General features: G+C 39.3%; 1 protein-coding gene across 1 annotated transcript in view; it reads left to right on the forward strand.

Annotated features, from left to right (window-relative positions):
- The first annotated feature begins 11,923 nt into the window (after positions 1–11,923).
- The window catches only part of TEX10 (testis expressed 10), a 49,087-nt gene continuing 38,837 nt past the window's right edge, over positions 11,924–22,173 (forward strand). Inside the window, exons 1-4 of the mRNA XM_069576061.1 lie at positions 11,924–12,161; positions 15,751–15,939; positions 17,564–18,276; positions 18,658–18,901. Of these exons, the coding sequence (XP_069432162.1) occupies positions 15,760–15,939; positions 17,564–18,276; positions 18,658–18,901 (1,137 nt within the window). The 5' untranslated portion in view covers positions 11,924–12,161; positions 15,751–15,759. The remainder of the gene's footprint in view (positions 12,162–15,750; positions 15,940–17,563; positions 18,277–18,657; positions 18,902–22,173) is intronic.

The following is a 22,173-nucleotide window of genomic DNA, read 5'->3' on the forward strand; positions in this document are numbered from 1 at the left end:
AAAAAGTTCTCTGATCAACTTTTTGGTCTGATCCTTCCACTGAAGATTTCCCCACATCCCTAAATATTCTTAAAAGTATTTTTTTAATTTTTATTTACCTATTTATTTGGCTGTGCCAGATCTTAATTGTAGCACATGGGGTTGAACATGCTCTCCTGCATTCGGAGAGTGCAGTTTTAGCCACTGGAACACCTGGGAAGTCCCAAAAATACTTCAAAGAAAGGCTTCAGTGTATTCCTTCCTAAGGATTTACCATACTTTCTATAACCATTCCCTAACTGCTGTACGTTTAGACTGTTTCTGATTTTCCACTCTGTAAACATTGGTGGGACCAACATTCTTGTACATAGCTTATACATAAGCCTCTATTTATGTGTCTGGTTTTTCTTTTAGAATGGAGTCTTAGCAGTGGAAGTCTCAGAGCTAAAAGTTTTGTAGTTTCTTACTGTATAGTGAAAAGCACCAGCTTATTGTCTCCACAGATGAGAGGGCTGGTTTTCCTCTCTATCCTAACCATTCTCACACACATTTACTATAAGCACAGCAGGAACAATCAAGGCTTGTTATTTTATTTTATAGAATGCAGAGAAGTAAAAAAAAACAAAACAAAACAAAAAAAAACAAAAAAAAAACCATTGCTCACATTAGAAAAAATAAAAAATTAACCCATACAGTTTCAAAACCATGGAGAAATGTTGAAATATTGCTGGTGACACTCATGCTTACTCACCTATTGTTTTCAGAAACTGATGGCAAATATAGAATAGCTGTGCATGTGTGTGTGTAATCATTGTAAAGTTATGGAAATAAAGTTTCAAAAATGTAAATTTCTGACTATAGTATGTTAATTGCAAAATGCTGTTTTAAGGGATAATATTTTGGAAATAATGCCCCAGGCTCTGTAACAGCCATTTGTTAATTTTAACATTTTCTTTAGTTGAGTATAATAAGGAAGACTGTCTCATTTCTTACCCTGTAAATTTAGGGGTTTTGATATCCGGATTCAGAGTTTATAGTTACCTAGACTTCATTTTCACTTTTCACTTTCATGCACTGGAGAAGGAAATGGCAACCCACTCCAGTGTTCTTGCCTGGAGAATCCCAGGTATAGAGGAGCCTGGTGGGAGACCATCTATGGGGTTGCACAGAGTCGGACATAACTGAGGTGACTTAGCAGTAGCATAGTTACATGCACATCCTTGTATCTTAGTTTCCTCAGGGTTGATGTTTACTTGGGAGGCACTAAGCTGGCTGTCTTGGTATTTTGAAGCTGGGCCTCTGTGTGGATTGTCTGGTGTTGAGCTGTGTCATTTGTTAAAACTTTTGAACTGCCATCCTATCATCCTTGGGAATAAGAACGTTAACCTGGTGCTTGTGCCTTTTGACTTTCAACACAGAATCAAGGATACCTGCAGAGCCCTTTATTTACTCTCTAGCTGTGTATGCGGAGAAGGCAATGGCAACCCACTCCAGTATTCTTGCCTGGCAAATCCCATGGATGGAGGAGCCTGGTAGGCTACAGTCCATGGGGTCGCTAAGAGTTGGGCACGACTGAGCGACTTCACTTTCACTTTTCACTTTCATGCATTGGAGAAGGAAATGGCAACCCACTCCAGTGTTCTTGCCTGGAGAATCCCAGGGACGGAGGAGCCTAGTGGGCTGCCGTCTATGGGGTCACACAGAGTCGGACACGACTGAAGCGACTTAGCAGCAGCAGCAGCTGTGTATGTGTGTGTTAGTTGCCCAGTTGTGTCTAACTCTGTGCAAGCTCATGGACCGTAGCCCGCCAGGTTCCTCAGTCCATGGGATTCTCCCGGTAAGAATATCCCACAGAGCTCTTTATTCACTCTCTAGCTGTGGAAACTGCAAACTTTTCCAGTTTAGCAGAAGTAGTGAGAGGGTCAAAAGTGACATCCAGATGTGGAAAAATATTTACTGAGACTATGAAGATGTATAGGATCTGTAAGGTAACACTTTAACCTCTAGGATGATTCCATGACTTTTTCAAAAAGTTTTGTTAAAGAATGTACTTTCTTACCTAAGTGGTCTGTTTGCTTTCTAGCTTTATTATAAATTTACTCATTTGGCTGCATCAAGTCTTAGTTGTGGTGGTTTAGTCACTAAATTGTGTCCAACTCTTTGTAACCCCATGGACTGCAGTCCACCAGTTTCCTCTCTGTCCATGGGATTTTCCCAGCAAGAATACTGGAGTGGGTTGACATTTCCTTCTTCAGGCATTTTAAGAGACAAAATTTTGATTAAGCTGAATCTTCTCCAGAACTTGTAATGGGACTTACAGATGTGTTGTTAGAGGGCATGCTAATGTCTCAAGTTTGGGGATATGGTTAAGTAAGCATTTAAAAATCAATGCTTGGACAAATAATGCATGATTCCACATACATGAGGTCTCTAAAACAGTCAAACTTAGAAAAGCAGAAAACTGAATGGTGGTTGTCAGGGGGTGGGGAGAATAGGAAATGGGCAGTGATATCAATGAGTATAAAGTTACAGTTATACAAGATGAGTCTTACAGATCTGCTGTACAACATCATGCCTATAGTTAGCAATTTGCTGTTGTGCATTTAAAAAGTTGCTGAGAGGGTAGATCTCATGTTAAATGTCCTCATCATAATATTTTCGTAACTTGAAAAAAAAGTAAAGGGAAATGGAAACTTTTGAAAGTGATGAATATGTTTATCACCTTGTTTGTTATGTTTGTACCCTGGATACATGCATATATCCCAACACATTGTATTGCATACATTAAATATCTGTAGGTTTTTGTATGTCAATTATACCTTAAGAGAAAGTGAAAGTAAAAGTTACTCAGTCATGTCCGACTCTTTGCAACCCCATGGACTATACAGTCCATGAAATTCTCCAGGCGGAATTCTGGAGTAGGTAGCCTTTCCTTTCTCCTATGGATCTTCCCAACCCAGGAATTGAACCAGGGTCTCCTGCATTGCAGGCAGATTCTTTACCAGCTGAGCTATCAGGGAAGCCCAATACCTTAACAAAACTAAAAAAAAAAAAAAAAAAAGTATCACTTCTTGTAGTAAAGAAAAAAAAAAAAGTATCACTTCTTGTAGTAAAAACTGCTGAGGTCCAAAAAAAAGCTGTACCTGAGTTGATAGTATTATACCAATTTCCTGGTTTCAACAATATACTCTGTTAAAATAAAAAACAGAACAGTGCTTAACATTATGGTGTTAAACATTACTTTATTTAACTTTTTGATAGCCTTTTTGATCCTTTCAATCATCTCTTTATGCTATTTCCATATCACTCTTTCTCTCTGGTTCTCCCAAGTAATTAATAACATTCTGACTTTTTTTTCATATTTTTCTCCATGTTTATGTGGTCATACACAAATATAGATATATATTGATGTTTATATTTTTGGTTTATTTCATAACAATGTGATTAGATTATATACATTTTCTTACTTGAAAATACATTTTTAAAAAAGTCTCCAAATTAACTGGTATAGATGGAACTGAATCTTTTAAAAAATATTTATTTACTTATTTGCCTGTGCTGGTCTTAGTTGCCATACAAGGAATCTTCAGTTGAGGCATATGGGATCTAGTTCCTGACCAGGCATGGAACCCAGGCCCCCTGCATTGGGAGCTCAGAGTCTTAGCCACTGGACTACCAGAGAAATCCCTTGATGGAACTGAACCTTTTCAATGGTGCCAAAAAGATCAGTTATCACCGTTCATTCAATTATTCCATTTTGATTACATGTTCATTTTTTTTCCTAGTGCTTTGTTACTCAAATTTTGTTGTAATAAATATCTCATAAGTATATACTTCAGACTGGTGCTTTTGTATCTATGGGATAAATTCTCAGGGGATATAATTACTAGGTTGAAAGAGTATGAATTTAAAACCTTTAAAAAGATATTTCCAGACTCCTTCCCAAAATGGTTGCAGTATTATATATTTCCAACAAAGTATGAAAAACAAAGCAGGGCATGAGAGTACACTTCTCTCTTCATTCCTACCAGCAGTTGGCATTATTTTATCTTATAATTTTGCAAATTTGATAAATGAGGTGTTATATTCCACTGTTATATTAATTTTACCTTTCCTTGACAATAAGATTGAACAGTCTTGCAAAGTTTATTGATCATTTGGATTTTTGGTGAGTGAATCATTAATAGTTTTCGCCTTGTTTTCAATTGAATTCTTTTTGTCATTTTCTTGATAAGTTGTCAGAGCTCCTTGTATATTGCAGACATTAATAATTTACCTTTCGTATATGTATAGAAAATCTTTCTCCTAAGCTACTTTCTGCCTTTGGTTTGTATTTATGGCATCATTTGCCATACTGTGTGTGTGTGAAGTCGCTCAGTCGTGTCCGACTCTTTGCGACCCCATGGACTGTAGCCTACCAGTCTCCTCTGTCCGTGGGATTTTCCAAGCAACGGTACTGGAGTGGATTGCCATTTCCTTCTCCAGGGGATCTTCCCGACCCGGGGATCGAACCCAGGTCTCCCGCATTGTAGACAGACGCTTTACTGTCTAAGCCACCAGGGAAATACATTTTCTAACGTTGTGAAATAGATCTATATTTTTCTTCAGTGACTTCTGTCTCCTATCTTCTTAATGAAAACGTCTCCAATCCCTTAATTATACTTGTACTGTATAAATTTTTTTCTTATACTTTTGTTATTTTGTTTAATGATTTACAGTTTTCATGGGGTTGAAGTGCTTGATTACTAAGCTACCTTCCCTTGGCTTCAAACCTACCCCTTTCTACTCTGCTTTGTACCTCTAGATACTCAGTTCAGTTCAGTTCAGTTGCTCAGTCGTGTCCGACTCTTTGTGACCCCATGGACGGCAGCATTCCAGGCCTCCCTGTCCACCATCAACTCCAGGAGTTTACTCAAACTCATATCCATTGAGTCGGTGATGCCATCCAACCATCTTATCCTCTATTGTCCCCTTCTCTGCCTGCCTTCAATCTTTCCCAGCATCAGGGTCTTTTCAAATGAGTCAGTTCCTTGCATCAGGTGGCCAAAGTGTTGAAGTTTCAGCTTCAACATCAGTCCTTCCAATAAATATTCAGGACTGATTTCCTTAGGATGGACTGGTTGGATCTCCTTACCATCTAAGGGACTGTCAAGAGTCTTCTCCAACACCACAGTTCAAAAGCATCAATTCTTCTGTGCTCAGCTTTCTTTATTGTCCAACTCTCACATGCATACATGACTACTAGAAAAACGATAGCCTTGACTAGACGGACCTTTGCTGGCAAAGTAATGTCTCTGCTTTTTAATATGCTGTCTAGGTTGGTCATAACTTTCCTTCCAAGGAGTAAGTGTCTTTTAATTTCATGGCTGCCGTCACCATCTGCAGTGGTTTTGAAGCCCCCCAAAATAAAGTCTGCCAATGTTTCCACTGTTTCCCATCTATTTGCCATGAGGTGATAGGACCAGATGCCATGATCTCTGTTTTCTGAATGTTGAGCTTTACGCCAACATTTTCACTCTTCTCTTGATGAAAGCCTCCTTTCATCAAGAGGCTTTTTAGTTCTTCTCCACTTTCTGCCATAAGCAGGGTGTCATCTGCATATCTGAGGTGATTGATATTTCTCCCAGCAATCTTGATTCCAGCTTGTGCTTCATCCAGACCAGCATTTCTCATGATGTACTCTGCATATAAGTTAAGTAAGCAGGGTGACAATATATAGCCTTGACGTACTCCTTTTCCTATTTGTAACCAGTCTGTTGTTCCATGTCCAGTTCGAACTGTTGCTTCCTGACCTGCATACTGGTTTCTCAAGAGGCAGGTCAGGTGATCTGGTATTCCCGACTCTTTCAGAATTTTCCACAGTTTATTTTGATCCACACAGTCAAAGGCTTTGGCACAGTCAGTAAAGCAAAAATAGATGTTTTCCTGGAACTCTCTTGCTTTTTTGATGACCTCTAGATATAGGACTCTGCAAACCCCATTTCCACTTTGTCAAGTAGCTCCCTGCTGGGCTCTCAGTGACAAGTGAAGAGTGAGACTGGAAAGATACAGAAGGAAGAGACTTGCTTACTCCTATTTGTCCTGCATTCCTGTCAACATCACTGCAGTATTTGGTCTTCATCCAGTGGCAACTAGCTTCAGAATAGCATCCCAATTTGCAGTTTTCCCAATTCTTGGAAAACATCCCTATCATACCACCACAGAGATACCAGTTAGGTGGCACCACAGAGATACCAGTTAGGTGTCCTGACCCTCTCTGTGGGTCTGACCTCCGGCTCATTGGGCTCCATATCCATCCTTGTAAATTTCAATAATCCCCACTCTCTCCCTCTTTTCCCCATCCCTTGGTGTGGTATCTGTTTCCTGCAGTTATTCTCCTAGGATATCTCAGATTCTCTTTCTGCCTTTTTTTCTTTAGTACTTGGTTAACAGTTCTTTATATTAAATTCTCTCTTAAAATAACTAACATGATTTTTGTTTCCTGATTTGACCCTGAATGATGCTGTTGAATTTTTAAATCTTTTCCTTTGGATTTTTTGTATGTTATGGCATGCTTTTGTTGTTAGGAATTTTCCAGAGGCTAATCCCACTTCCCTCCACCCCTTAAAGAGCTCATCAGTTGTCCTAACAGTGATCATTATGTAACCCATCTTTTTCTACTGTTTTTGTTTAAAATATTTTTGATATATAGACCTTAAAAATTCTTATGTCCAACTCAACAATTTTTTTTTTGGTCACTTTTTCCCTTTGCTTTTATGCTTTGAGAAGTCCTTTCCACCTAGAGATCCAAAAAAATACCACATGGTTTTTCTTTCTGCACTATTGTTGCCTCAGTTTTTGAGCTTTTAAAAATTTGAGAACCACTATAAGAATGTATTTTGCTTTGTCAATGAATATACATATACAGGTTTATATAAAACTGAAACAAAAATTATATCACAAAACCATGTTTGAGGTGGAGGATTTTATTACTTACAGAATATCTTTCACATTTCTCAGCTCCTATACAGTTAGTAGCAGTCTGAATTCTAGCCAAAGGCATGTAATCCGAAATACTATATGCAACTTCCAAGAAGTGTCCTTAAATGGAGAGACCATATCCTTCTTGTTCCTTTACCTTAACTTGCTGAAATATGAGTGTGATGGCTGGAGCTAAAACAGCCATCTTGAATCATGAGGTGACCTTGAGTCTGATGAAACAATAGACAAGCGGCCTGTGTTTGAGGGATTGCTGGTACAGAGCCACCTGAAGACTGGACTGCCTACATCTTGACTTTAATGCCAGGAATTAGCAATTATACTTTAATGTGAAAAAGTAAATTGTCATCTTGTGTTTTACTGTTACTTCCATCAAACTTAATTCTCACAAATACATCTTCTGTAGAGTTTATGCCAATTTATGTTTCCACCAACAATATATGAGAGTGCTGCTTCTCTACAGTGTCAACTGTAGAGAATAGATGTGGTGTCAAAATTTGGATTTGGGGACTTCCCTGGTGGCTCAATGGTAAAGAATCCAGCTGCCAGTGTAATCCTAGATCTGGGAAGATCCCACATGCCGTGGAGTAACAAATTCTGTGCACCACAACTATTGAGCCTGTGCTCAGAGCCTGGGAACAGCGACTACTGAGCCCATGTGCTGTAGAGCCTGTGTTCTGCAACAAGAGACTAAGTTCTAAGTAAGCTCAGTTGCTCAGTCATGTCCCGACTCTGTGACCCCATGGACGGCAGCACGCCAGGCTTCCCTCTGCATCACCAACTACCAGAGCTTGCTCAACTCATGTCCATCAAGTCGGTGATGCCATCCAACCATCTTATCCTCTGTCATCCCCTTCTCCTCCTGCCTTCAATCTTTCCCAGCATCAGGGTCTTCTCAAATGAATCAGTTCTTCGAATCAGGTGGAGCTTCCGCTTTAGCATCAGTCCTTCCAATGAATATTCAGGACTAGTTTCCTTTAAGATTGACTGGTTTGATCTCCTTGCAGTCCAAGGGACCCTCAAGAGTCTTTTCCAACACCACAGTTCAAGAGCATCAGTTCTTCGGTGCTCAGCTTTCTTTATGGTCCAACTCACACATTCACACATGACTACTGGAAAAAGCATAGCTTTGACTAGACAGATCTTTGTTGGCAAAGTAATGCCTCTGCTTTTTAATATGCTGTCTAGGTTGGTCATAGCTTTTCTTCCAAGGAGTAAGAATCTTTTAATTTCATGGCTGCAGTCACCATCTGCAGTGATTTTGAAGCCCCCTCAAATAAAGTCTGCCACTGTTTCCACTGTTTTCCATCTATTTGACATGAAGTGATGGGACTGGATACCATGATCTTAGTTTTCTGAATGTTGAGTTTAAAACTAGCAAGAGAAGCCACTGCAACGAGAAGCCCACACACTGCAACTAGAGAGTGACCTCTGCTTCCCACAGCTAAAGCAAAGCCCGCACAGCAACAAAGACCCAGCACTGCCAGAAGGTTAAAAAAAAATGTTAAGAGAAGTTTGGACGTTGATAAGCATAAAAGTGAGGGGAAAAAAATCTTATTTTATTCTATATTTCTCTTTTGTGAATTAGGCTGAATATCTTTTATGTAACAATGATATTTATTTCTTTTCCTGTAAACTGGCTGAAAATAAATATTTTTCTAATGAGTACTTGATTTTTCCCCCTTCGTTTCTAGGAATTCTTTGTATATTAAGAAAATTAATCATTTACCTATGATATGAGTTGCAATTTTTTTTTTTAGTATTTGTCTTATCTTTTGATTTCTTTCTCTCTCTCTCTCTCTCTTTTTTTTTTTGGTCATAAAGAAGATTTCTAAAGGTTTTGGGAAAAGCCTGTAATCAAATTTTAAAAGCTTTCCCCTGGTATTTAAGTTTTAAGTTCTAGAAGAAATCCAAAGTTGTAAAATGACACACTCATTTTGTTTGCTGGTACTTTTATGGATTTGTTTTTTTAAATTTACATCTTTGAATGTAATACATGAAATATGAGCCCAACTTTATGTTTCATTAAGTGGCTGGCTCCCTATGTGCAAACTGATTATGTTTACACCATTTATATGAGGTGTTATCTTTATAATGTACATATAAAATTTTTTTAATTTATAAATTCTCATGTTTATTTGGTTCTATTTCTAGATTTTGTATTTTGGCCCACTGGTTTGTCTATTCGTATGCCAAAACTATGTTTGAATCACTGAGGTTTTATATTTCCATATCCAATAAGGTTGGTCCTCCTCATTGCTTTCCTTTTAAAAAAAATTTGTTGGCTATCCTTACTTAGTTTTTCATATAAAAATTTTAATCAGTTTGTGTAGGTCTATAAGAAAAACCCTGGTGACATATTTATTGGGATCTCATTCAATTTGCCAATTAATTTAGGGACAACAGGTATAATTGCTGCTAAGTCGCTTTAGTCATGTCCGACTCTGTGTGACCCCAGAGATGGCAGCCCACCAGGCTCCCCTGTCCCTGTGATTCTCCAGGCAAGAACACTGGAGTGGGTTGCCATTTCCTTCTCCAATGCGTGAAAGTGAAAAGTGAAAGTGAAGTCGCTCAGTCGTGTCCAACTCCTAGCGACCCCATGGACTTCAGCCTTCCAGGCTCCTCTGTCCATGGGATTTTCCAGGCAAGAGTACTGGAGTGGGGTGCCATTGCTTTCTCCAACAACAGGTATATTTAGGAAGTTAAATATTCTAATCAAATTTTTTATTCAGTTCTAGGAATTTTATAGGTTTTTATTGCTATTGCAAAAGGTGCCTCCTTTTCTATCCTGTTATCTAACTGGTTATTGTTAGTGTATGTGAAGTCTATAGATTTCCAAGTGTTAGTTTTATACTGCCTTACAGAGAAGGAAATGGCAACCCATTCCAGTGTTCTTGCCTGGAGAATCCCTGGTGGGCTGCTGTCTATGGGGTCGCACAGAGTCAGACACGACTGAAGCGACTTAGCAGCAGCAGCAGCAGCACCCTTTAAAAATTCTCTTACTGTTTTTAGTAGCCTTTCAGTTGATATTTTTTAGGCATACAATTATTTCTAGAAACGTAGATAATTTTACGTTATTTTCAGTTCTTGTGTCTTGGACAGATTTTGTAGTGTAACAGTGGTGGTACTCCTGGCTCCTGAGTACTTTCCCTCCTTTTTCTTATCCAAGCCTGGATCAGCAGCCTTTCTCACCTGTGTTAGTCAACATTCTCTGAATAAATTCCTTTTAATTTAAAGTCAGAACTGGTTCTTTTATCCAAGAAACTTGACTAACAGTTTTCATTTTGCACAAACACTATCCAATGAACAGGAAAATCTGTTGCCATTTATTGAAGGCTTGCTGTGTGCCACGCAGTGTATCAAGTCATTTGCATATAATGTATCGATTAATTCCTAGAGAATGCACTTTTCCAGTCCCTGATCATTGTAGCAAATTTGAACTCGTCCTTTTCACATTTCTTCAGAGAGTCTCTGGTTTTGTGTTAGTAGTAGACCTGAAATGTAAGAGCCAGGTTAACATGTTTACGCTTTTATTATTTGTCTTGACATTATAAAAGCTTCCCTGGTAGCTCAGATCGTAAAGAATCTGCCTGCAATGCAAGAGACCCAGGTACAATCCCTGGACTGGTTTCCTGGAGAAGGGAACCGCTTACCCATTCCAGTATTCTTGCCTGGAGAATTCTGTGGACAGAGGAGCCTGCCAGGCTACAGTCCATGTGATCACAATTCGTTGGACACAACTGAACAATTAACACATTATAAAATCAAATTTATTAGATTAATAGAGCTTCAACTTTTTTTTTTTAAGCAGTGGTACACTATTTCCAAAGCAAATATTAACTGGAAGCCCAGTATACAGAACAAAGAAGATGCAGTTTTGGTAGATGTTGTGGTAATAGGTTAGAATTTTGTGATGCTTCTGAGCATAGACAAAGAAAGCAAAGATGTTCAGAAACATAAGCCATTCCTGGACACAGATTTTACTGACTGTTAAAGGTTGAATTGTGTCCTTCTGAGAAGACATGTTGAAGTCCTAACCCCTGTTACCTCAGGTGACTTTATTTGGAAATAAGAGTCTTCACAGAGGTAATCAAGTTAAAATGAGGTCATTAGGGTACGCCCTAAATGACATGTGTCCTTATAAATAGGAAATTTGGACACAGACACACAGGAAAGGAGGACATTGTGAAGACAGAGAGAATGCCATCTACAAGCGAAGAAACATGTAAAGCTTAAGCTTGGAGAGAGGCGTGGACCAGATGCTTCCACTGAGCTCCCAGACATCACTGCTGTTAATCCCTATCCAGCAAACTGAGGCTCACTCCTTATTAGCTTTACTAAATCTTATAACCTGATAAACTGTAGAAACAAATTTAAATCAAGTTCTAAAATCCATATCTGGGCCTCCACGCCTCCTGCAAATCTTTGGCAAGGCTATTTTTCAAAGACGCAGTCTTTGCTTTCCCAGTTCCTTTCTAGGCATTCAACTTTCTGTCTCAAATTCTCTGGGCCCACCTGATTTCAGTAGCAGGAACCCTACCTAGTGCTGAGAAACTAAATATTAGAGAAAATCCTCAACTAAGACTTTCAGACTCCAGATGCTAGGTGTATTTTTTCCTCTTGTCAACTAATTCTTAATTGCTCCATCCAGGTTAAAGTTCCCAGGAATTCTAGGGTTCTTGCAGTCCCAAACTTTCCCTCTTTCTCAATTCAGTTCAACTTATACTCTTATTTGAATGTGGCTCCAGGTCTGAAGAACAGTGCTCTAGCAGGGAGAGAAGACGCCAGCCCTCAACTACCTGTGACCAGGGCGACACCCATCAGTAAATACACGCCAGGGAAATTCAGGGAGGGCCAAGCTTTGTCCTTGGATCCTACGCCCTACGATCTCGGATTCCCGGAGCGCGGGGAGCTTCCGGCGCGGGCCCGCCCCCTCCTCCTGGGGGCGGAGCCTGCCACTCCCGCTCCCGCCTCCCCGGCTGCGCGCGGCTGCGGGCCGTGATCACGTGAGCGCGGCGCGGCGGAGGAGGGGCCCTGATTTCCGGGCGGCGGAAGGAGACGCGGCCGCGTGAGACCGAGGCGATTTGAAAACACGCTTCGGGAGCGAGAGGCTGAGGCCGGTGGCGCCCGCCGTTGCCCACTGGGCTCTTCCTCGCACGTTCTTCCCCTCTGCCTCCGCGCCCGGGTCCCGGCCGGGTCCGCAGGTGAGCGGTCGCCGCCGGTCGGGCCGGGCCCTCCCGGGGCGCGGGACGGCGCGCGGGGCCGTTGCCCCGGGCCGTTGCCCCTCGGTCCGCGGCCCAGGCGGGTAGGGCGGGCTGGGGTCAGTCTGCGTCCCCCGGGGGCCGGGTCGTGGCGCTCCGACAGAGCAGGGCCTGGGTGTGGAGAGGGGCAGCGCGGGGGCGGGGCGCCCCGCGGGCATTTGAAGCGTTTCAAGTGACTGGGCGGGTTCGCGCGGTTTCGGGTCTAGGAGACTTTTAGGCCGGTGTGCGTTAATTGGGCCCCGCTTCCTGGACTGTGGTCCGGACCGCCGTCCCCTGTGGGAGAAGGAAAGATAGTTTCTTGAAAACCACGGGGTCTTCGCTTATGGGATACGGGACCAAAGTCGGGTTGAGGATGCGCAGTCGTCTCGTACTCAATTCGGCCCTCGCAGTCCAGGTGTGGAGTAACCAACCGAGCAGGTTCAGACCATCGGATGTCTCGAGTGGTCCTGGTCTGGGATATTTGTTCTTTGGAAAGTCAGGTGTCTCCGATTGGCCCCTAGGTAGAGTTTGGAGGAACTCGTGAGCGTAAAGGGTTAGAGAGGAAATTACCAAAGGCCGAGTACAATGTGACTTATTGAGGGTTGTTTTTTTTTTTTTTTTTTTGGCGGGTGGAAAGAAGTTGGAAATTAGGAGAGGGTAGTGAGGTGGCAGACAAACTAGCTGAAATTCGGTTCGGTTGAAATCCTGGTAGACTGGACTCTCCTTTTTATTGAAATTAGAAAGCCTGTAGTTGGAGCATATGAAATTCATCTTGAAAACTTTTGAGGCTCACCTGCTTCAAGTGATGTGAGAGCTCAGTCCCTGAGGTTGGTGTTCCTACCATCTGTTCGACACCAGCTTCTGTAAAAGTGGCTTGCGTTAGTTTCTCAGTTGTATCCGGCTCTTTGTGACCCCATGGACTCTAGCGTACGCTCTCCAAGGGATTTTCCAGGCAAGAATACTGGAGTGGGTTGCCGTTTCCTTCTCCAGGAATCTTGCTGACCCAGGGATCGAACCGGGTCTCCTGTGTTGCAGGCAGATTTACTCTCTGAGCCACCAGGGAGGCCGTTTGGTTTGCTGTATTATGAAAATCTTGCTTTTAAGCGAAAATAACAGTTGCTCTAGAACTTTGAGTTCCTAGTATAAAAATGTTCCCTGTGTACCATAATAATAATCTTATTAGCTTGAAAAGTCAAGGAGAGGCGGTCAGTCTTGTTAGCTTTCCTAACAGAGGGAGAACAGAGTAATTAATACTGAGTGGTGGGTAATGCTTGTACAAGCTTGACTGTGTGTTGGACCCTAGTTAGTGGCTAAAGATAGCACAGAGAATTAGGGGGCGGAGGGTTAATTGATTCGATTTTTCTGAATATCTTGTTCGACTTGTTTTCATCTCTGGTACTAGATAGCAATTGTAGTGAAAGCTCACAAACTGTGCTTGCTTATTTCAGAGAGGCCAAGTGAGTATTAGGGCCCTCTTTGTAGTTTTTACCTACTCATATTTTAGACCAGAATTACTAGAGGTGTGGGTGGGCTGAAAATTTGATATTGGGATAAATGAAATAAGGCAAGCCATTTTGCCACCTTTCCCCCAATTCTCACCAGGATTGCAGTATATATAGCATAAAGTTGGTTTTGATGAATTCAGTCTTATTTACAAAACCCTCTTCCAAGTCCTTAGTAAAGGACTGACACATCTTTCAAATGGTTTTAGCATCACCCTCCTTGCATGGTCTTGTGAGAACTGAATGCTTTTGTATATCTGCTATTATGCTTGATATGTACTGGTCATGAGACTAAGAAAATACACCTTTGTGCTTATAGCATATCTGTTGACCGTGCCAGGCACAGTTCTGAGTATTTTACACATGAGCTCATTTGCTCCTCATTCATCTTACCTAGTAACAACTCTATGAGGTAAGCATTATTATTAGCCCGGTTTTGTAGATAAAAATTGAGACAGGTGGTTTAACTATGGCTATAAAGTGCAAGAGTCTGGATAAGAGCTAGTTGCTCTCTTGTATCTGCTCTTAACCTATGTAGCCAAACCCTAGGTGATAGGGCTCTAATGTGTTAAAACCTTGTAACCATGTGAATTTGAATGTAATGTCATAGGTGATTAGCTTCTAGATTCCTGAAACTTCAAGTTTCTGGTCTTGCACCAGCCATTTTATTAATCTTAAAATAATGCAAACCTTCATTTTGCTCAAATTTCTTGAACTCCCGCGTGTAGTGTTGTGACTTAAAAAAAGTAGCTAGGCATAGGATAATTATGATAGGTCAGGGGAAGTTTTATTTATTCCAGAGACACCTACTCTGGTTGGTATACAGTGCAAGGTAGGGTTTATTATTTTTGCGTGGAAAAGGCTCCAAGAAGGGCTGAGCCAGTTCCAGGTATAGAAGGCTATTTTTTAAGATAGAGGTTAGTTGATGGGAAGATAAAGCTGTAGAGGAAGTTAGGAAGGATCGCTGACCGTCAAACCCAGGTGTTTTTACTGTAAGCAAGTAAAAGGAGCAGCTGAAAGCTTGTGAGCCTTGATCAGATCTGTGTTAAAGAGCCCTCTGGCGATTATCAAATGGACTATGACGTGGACACTAGTGACAAGGCAGGAATGCTGGTGGGGAAACTTGAACAGTCTTGGCTTGAAATAAAGGATTTAAGCAGGGAGTGGGAATGGGGAGAAGGCACAGATCAAAGATTTTGTGTGTAAGTGGGATAATCTGTGTGCAAATTGAAAGAATATGATGGAGAAAGAGAAGTGCAGTTCAACAGGGTTATACCTGAGTGGTTATAATAGCAGCCTAGCTGGTCTTTGTTCCTTAGCTCTCTGTTACACTGTATTTCCTTTTATATTGCTTTTTTTCCTCCTCTTTTTGTTTCCGGTTTATATCTAGTCTGAACTTTTCCTGGTGTTCAGAATGCTAGTACTTTCATTTTTGCCTATACCAAGCTTATCCCCTATTCTTCATCTCTACTGTTTTCCTTGCTCATGAAATGCCCAGTGCCTGTCCTTGCTGCATATCTGAATCGTCATTTTCAGGCACTCAGCTTAGGTTCATGAAATTTTTCCTAGCTATTACAGGCTGCATTCAATAATAAAATTGGTTTAGACTTTGTTTTGCTAGAGCTTCTTGGGGGTTTCTGGGGGCCAGGAGCTTCCCAGTAGGTGCAAGGTATGCCTGTAGCAACTCTGCTACCTCCCTCTTGTCCTATGAAAACAAAAAATTTTCAGAAGTTTTTTTCCCTTTTTATTGAAGTATAAATATATTAATTGAAATATACACAAGTTTTCTACTTAGCACATTGCTCGACCCAAGATTCCTATTTAGAACATTGCTTGACAAAAGGTTGCATAGTGAAAAATATCTTAAGTAAACTGACTTTGTTTTTTCTTTATAAAGGTATTTTCCATTTAATATTTTGATGCATTGGCATGGTTATTGTTGATCTTGACAATGTTAGAGTAATGTAAAGGTTAGAAAATGCCTTCTCTATTCTTCTATAATTTATCTTTGGTCTGTATTCATTGTTTTTAAATTAATTCTTTCATCATAGTACTCAAGAATGACCAAAAAAAGAAAACGCCAAGATGATTTTCAGAAAGTAAAACTAAAAGTTGGTAAGAAGAAGCCCAGGTCAGAAAATTCTACTCTTACAAACTTTAAAACGAAGACTATACATCTGCCTGAGCAGCTCAAAGAGGATGTAACTCTTCCAACAAACAATAGAAAACTTAACATAAAGGTAAATCATAAACATTTTTTTGATAAGATAGGATTTTCCTTAGTCATCTAGAATGGTGTACTTTTATGGAAAGTTGTTTTAACTCTTGAAAGTGAGAGTGAAGTCGCTCAGTCGTGCCCAGCTCTTTGGGACCGCATGGACAGTAGCCTGCACCAAGCTCCTCCGTCCATGGGATTTTCAAGGCAAGAGTACTGGAGTGGGTTGCCATTTCCTTCTCCAGGGAATCTTCCTAACCCAGGGATCGAAGCCAGGTCTCTCACATTGTAGACAGACGCTTTACCGTCTGAGCCACCAGGGAAGTGGCTGAAGATTGGAGTTTATCTGTTTTTTAGAGGTCATGCTGCCACTGCAACTTTCCCACTTCCTCCAGAAACACTTGTCAGCTAAAGTCAAAGTGATTTCTCCCTTGGATATTCATGTGATAATTTAATATGTCATCTGGAAGTAATTTTTATATCTTTTTGATGTGTCAAGTTTTTGATGTGACAGGTCTTCAGCTGTTTTTATAGCTCATTAGGATAGGACCCTGTCTTACCCATTTTTGAACCTTTACAATGCATAGCTATTCCAGATTCATAGTAAATGTGTGAAATTAATTGAAATTTAAGCAGTATTTTTGCTTAAAAATGTAATAGCGTTATTGAAATGTAATTTGCACATAATATTTATTATTTAAAGTGGACAGTTCAGTGGTTTTTAACATATTTACATTGTTAGGCTGCTATCACAGTAATCTAGTTTTAAAAATTTTTGTCACTTTAGAAAGAAACCTTATACCTATTAGAAGTTGCTCCCCATTTCTTCCCCACACCAGACAGCCACTAAGCTATCAGTAAAGATTTGCTTATTCTGGACTCTTCATATAAATGGAATCATGAAATGTGGTCTGTTGTTACTGGTCTTTCATTTAGCATGTTTTTGATGTTCATCCATGTTACAGCACATATCAAAACAATACTGCATACCTTTGATGTGTCAGATAGTATTCCAGTGCGGAGCTATATTTTTTCACTCAGCAGTTGATGGGCATTTGCTTATTCCCACTTTTTGACTCTTATGAATAATGCTGTTAGAGACATTTGTGAACAAATCTTTGTGAAGATACACGTGTTCTAGTTTTGCTTTCTAATGTCTGCAGGTTAAATAATATCAAAAAGATATTTGAAGTTGTGGTTTCTTTACAGATTATATAAATTATTCTAAATAGAATTGCCATATGTTACACTCTGAATAAAATACACAGACACCCTGAAAGACCACTTAAAATAGGCAGAAAATAGTGTAAATACGTATATGGTACATAGTAGGTCTTTAAGTGATAATAATGATTACTGTCAGTTTAAACGACAGTGTGCCTAATCCTGTGTAATTTCAAAACGAGAAAATACTGACTGAAAGTTAAACAATTCTTTTATGAAGCCAAAGCTACGTTAAAGCTAAAACTGTTTCCGATCTTAACAAAAGGTACATTTTTCTCAAAGTAACACTTGAAAAATACCTACTGAAGCAGCCCTGGACACCCACCGAAGTGTCACTTTATTAGCATAGTTTCAGTTAGCACTGTTTATTTGAAAATGATGTGTATGTATATGTATATACCTAAAACCTGTATTTTTATTTATAGGATTTGCTGTCACAGATGCATCACTACAATGCTGGGGTTAAACAAAGTGCTCTTCTTGGACTTAAAGACCTTTTGTCTCAATACCCATATATAATTGATGCACACCTTTCAAACATATTAAGTGAAGTGACTGCTGTGTTTACAGATAAAGATGCTAATGTACGATTAGCAGCAGTTCAACTTCTTCAATTCCTGGCCCCCAAAATACGAGCTGAACAAATTTCTCCATTTTTTCCTTTGGTAAGTGCCCATCTCTCTAGTGCCATGACTCACATTACTGAAGGAATTCAGGAGGACTCTTTAAAAGTTTTGGACATTCTGCTGGAACAGTACCCAGCTCTGATTACTGACCGTAGCAGTATATTGCTTAAGAATTTTGTAGAACTTATTTCTCATCAGCAGCCGTCCAAAGGACTGGTAAATAGAGACAGATCCCAGTCCTGGATACTTTCTGTAAATCCTAATCGGAGACTCACTTCTCAGCAGTGGAGGCTGAAAGTCTTAGTGAGACTCAGTAAATTCCTTCAGGCCTTGACAGATGGATCCAGTAGGTTGAGAGAAAGTGAAGGACTTCAGGAACAAAAAGAAAATCCCCATGCCACTAGCAACTCCATTTTTATCAACTGGAAGGAACATGCCAACGACCAGCAACACATCCAGGTTTATGAAAATGGGGGTTCACAGCCAAATGTCAGTTCACAGTTCAGGCTACGGTAAGGATTTCAGTTACGTCCACACTCAGTTTTCCTGTATTGAATTATAACTGCTGACCATTGATGGCTAATGGCGGGAGACACGCAGGTGTCTTCCAAAGTTTCAATAGTTACTCATAATTTAATTTTATTTACTGATGGGAGGAGTCATTTCAAAGTATACTAATTTACTCATTTCTAGCAAAGCCTAATGGAAAGTAAAAATTGATCGTCTTTTGGCTTTGTCTTCTTAGAATTCTGTTTTTCTTGCTAGTGTTGATCAATGTAATTATCAATTCATGGTGCTTCATTTTACTGGTACTTAATATATTTAAGATTTAAATTAAGCAAGGAGTAATATTTTTTAATTAAAAGTTTTTCATTCTTACTTTTCCTTACTAGGTATCTGGTTGGAGGACTAGGCACTGTGGATGAAGGCCTGTCGTCTACTGAAAACTTGAAAGGATTTATTGAGATAATAATTCCATTGCTAATTGAGTGCTGGATTGAAGCTGTGCCTCCACAACTAATGGCTTCTGTTGGAAATGGTATAGAACGAGAACCTCTGCAGGTTATGCAGCAAGTTCTTAATATTATTTCCCTTTTGTGGAAACTCTCTAAACAACATGATGAAACTCATAAATTGGTGAGAACTACTGGGTTATTTTCTGAGTAATGCCTTTTATCATAATTGGACAGATTAAAAATCAGTGTATTACTACTAACTGGTTATGCATTTTCCAAAAAATTCCCAAGATTTAACTACAAACTTGTAACATTTGCTCAAAACTGCAAATTAAAATAATTCTTTGAGTTTATCTGTTTTAATTTTTAAGTGAAATGTACAGCAAGGTGCTTGATTTCTTTTTTTATTAACTATATAATGTTACATTGCATTATTTATGGCAGATTGATTACATAGGAACATTCTAGTGTCTGGAGACCTCTTACTTGATTTAAAAAGTTGGTTATTAAGCAGTGTCTTCCAGTTTGGGCCACGTTACAGAGTTTATGCCAAGAAATGGATGAAACTGAAGATCTCATATCTAACCCTGAGTTGTTTTTAAACTATTACATTTCAGGGAAGAAGCTATATGTAAATTTGCTTGGTGTATGCTTTTTTGTTTTCTTCTTGATAAAGGATGTAAATTGGAAAGCATTTCTTAAAGTTACCTTTACTGTAGGTAAGCTGCAATTGCCAGTATGGTGCAAGTGAAGTTAACCTAAGTAATTCCAAGTCATAGAACAGTTTCCAGCTAGCAAACATGTTTCTAGATGAGTGAATTTACCTCCTGTTTGGGGAGATTTTGAGTATTGGTGGGCTTTTTAAAAGTGTTTTGTTGTGGGGAATATAATACATAGTCCATGGCACAAGTAAGGAAGAACATGCTTAAGTGATGCTGGATTAATGTGGTTAATCTTAAAAAAGGCAGCTGCTGGAATAATACTTTAAAGCTTGGAGCATTCTTTTATAGGAGAATTCCTGCAATGACTTGACTAGGAAATTGTGAATCTTTGAAGTTGCCTACATATGTACAGAATGGACAAGGCAGTTTTTCAGTTTTGTTTAGTTCTTTTTATTTCAGGCATTTGGGTGTTTAATTATTCATGGGCACCTTAATGCTTATTATTGCTTTAGTAATATTTGTAATTAGATAGAATGGTAGGACTAAATGCAGATTCATTAATTGTGTAGTTTTGGATCATCTACTGTCATTCAGATAACACTACTACTGCTGCTGCTAAGTCACTTCAGTTGTGTCCGACTGTGCGACCCCATAGACAGCAGCCCACCAGGCTCTGCCATCCTGGGACTCTCCAGGCAAGAACACTGAGATAATACAGAATCTAAACACTGCCTTAGTTTTATGAATATTTAAACTAGTATGTTTTAGAAATATTCTGTGCTATTACAACTAAAATTATTTATTAGCAGTTCATTAACATAGGATACTAAATTCAGAAGACTGTTTTGCACAGACTGTTGAAGGTTATGTAGAATAGTAAACTGGGATAGTGTATAAAATTGAAATAAACCGAGGGTGGTTAATTCAAATAGAAATAGTATTTAAAAGCATCCATTGGTAGAATTCTCTAATTTACCATGGCAGATTTGAACTGTAATAACTGAATAAGGTAAATCTATTACTTTGCAGACAGAGTATAAATATGTATGTTACACCAGATGACATTAAAATGCCTGTTGTTTTATTTTTCATTACCATTCCTGCTGTTAGTTCCTCTTTCTCATTCACCTTAGTTATAGCTTAGTACTTAAGGTATTGAGTGGTCAAAGTTCAAACTTTAGGAGGAATGAAATGGCATTCCTTGGTCTTGTAATTATGCACCACAGGCTGAATTTTTTTCAGAAAATGTGTAGGTTTTCTGTTGATAAATTGGCATTTGTATTAGGGTGCAACCTAAGGGTAACTGACTGCTTACTTTTTAAGTTTTGCTAAATGCATATAGTGTGTTTGTATTTTGCTGCATAATTGAGAGGTTTCATTTTTGTCCAGGTTTTTTTTTTTTAAAAACCTTTTTAGGAATTTGAAATCTTCATCTTTGGAAAGAAATTTCAAGTTAACACTAAATCTTATTTGCAGTGTTTGAGTACTCAGATCCTAACTGAGGTGGTTTATTTCTAATACACTCTTTGTATCCTTAGTATCCTTAATTTAAAGTATACTGTGTTTAATATTTTTAAGACACACAGTTGTTTTAAAATACAATGTAACATTAACATTTTAGTTAACTTCAGTTTTTGGAGACCTGTCTTAATAGCTTTAGGTCAGTATTATAATTTTATACACTAGGGAGATTTTGTTGTATCTTAGCTTTGTATTTTAATACTTGCTACTTTCAGTCTAAATGTTTCTTTATTGTTTCATTTTACCATGAAGATCAGAATTTGTGAGAAAGAATTGGATACAAAGGTTAATTGAGCATATGTAAATTTGGCTGTTTAATTAAAATTCAGTTCCATAGTAAACAGTGGTCACATTTCAAATGCTCAGTAGCCTCAGGTGGCAGGTGTGTCGGACAGCACAGATATAAAATAGCTCTGTCACTGCAGAAAGGTCTTTTGAATAGCACTGCTTTGCAGTAAGTTAGGTTCTGTGCTAGACTGGGGGAATACAGAGATAAACATGACTGACAAGGCAAATACTTAGCTCCTGGTGGGGTTGAGAGATGATGTCCAACAAATAGATGATGTCCATCATGTCATCATTAGGAAGAAAGATGAAAGTGGGATAAGAGAGAACATGTAATGAAACTGCAGGGAGGGGACTGTTAAATAGGTGGTCGGGAATGCCGCCTTAACATCTACATGTCACTGAATGAAGAGAAGGAGCAAGTCTTGTGAAGACCTGTGGGAAGAACCTTCTAGGCACAGGGAACAGCAAGTGCAAAACCCTGAAGTGAGAACAAATTTGACATATTTGAGAAATGGCAGCAAGGCCTATGCAAGTGCGGTACTGGGACAGTGGTGGATGATGAGGGGGGACATGACAGTAGCCACATCGTGTGGTTCCTTGTGGTCTGTGGTAAAGAGTTACAATTTTAACCTCAGTGTGGTGAAAAGACATTGGAGGGTTTTAAGCAGAGGAGTGGTATGATGTAAATTATGTTTATTTAACTTTAGTATGTCACATTTACAAATAAAACAGTAATAAACTCCCATGTCCTCATTCTCCAGCTCTAGCAAAACTGGGGCCCAACTGAGATCATTGATCCCATGGATGACCTGTCCTTCCTTTATATACATTATCTTCTTTATCCTTTCCTGTAATATTTTGAAGTGTGGTTTATGATTTAAACGATCACCCTGGCTGCTGTGTAGAGAATTAAGTTTAGCGGGGCAAGAGGAAAAACATGAGGACCATTGGGAGACTGAAACAGTAATCTTAAGTGAGAGGT

Source organism: Ovis canadensis, chromosome 2, assembly GCF_042477335.2.
Source record: "Ovis canadensis isolate MfBH-ARS-UI-01 breed Bighorn chromosome 2, ARS-UI_OviCan_v2, whole genome shotgun sequence".
NCBI classification, from domain to species: Eukaryota; Metazoa; Chordata; class Mammalia; order Artiodactyla; family Bovidae; genus Ovis; species Ovis canadensis.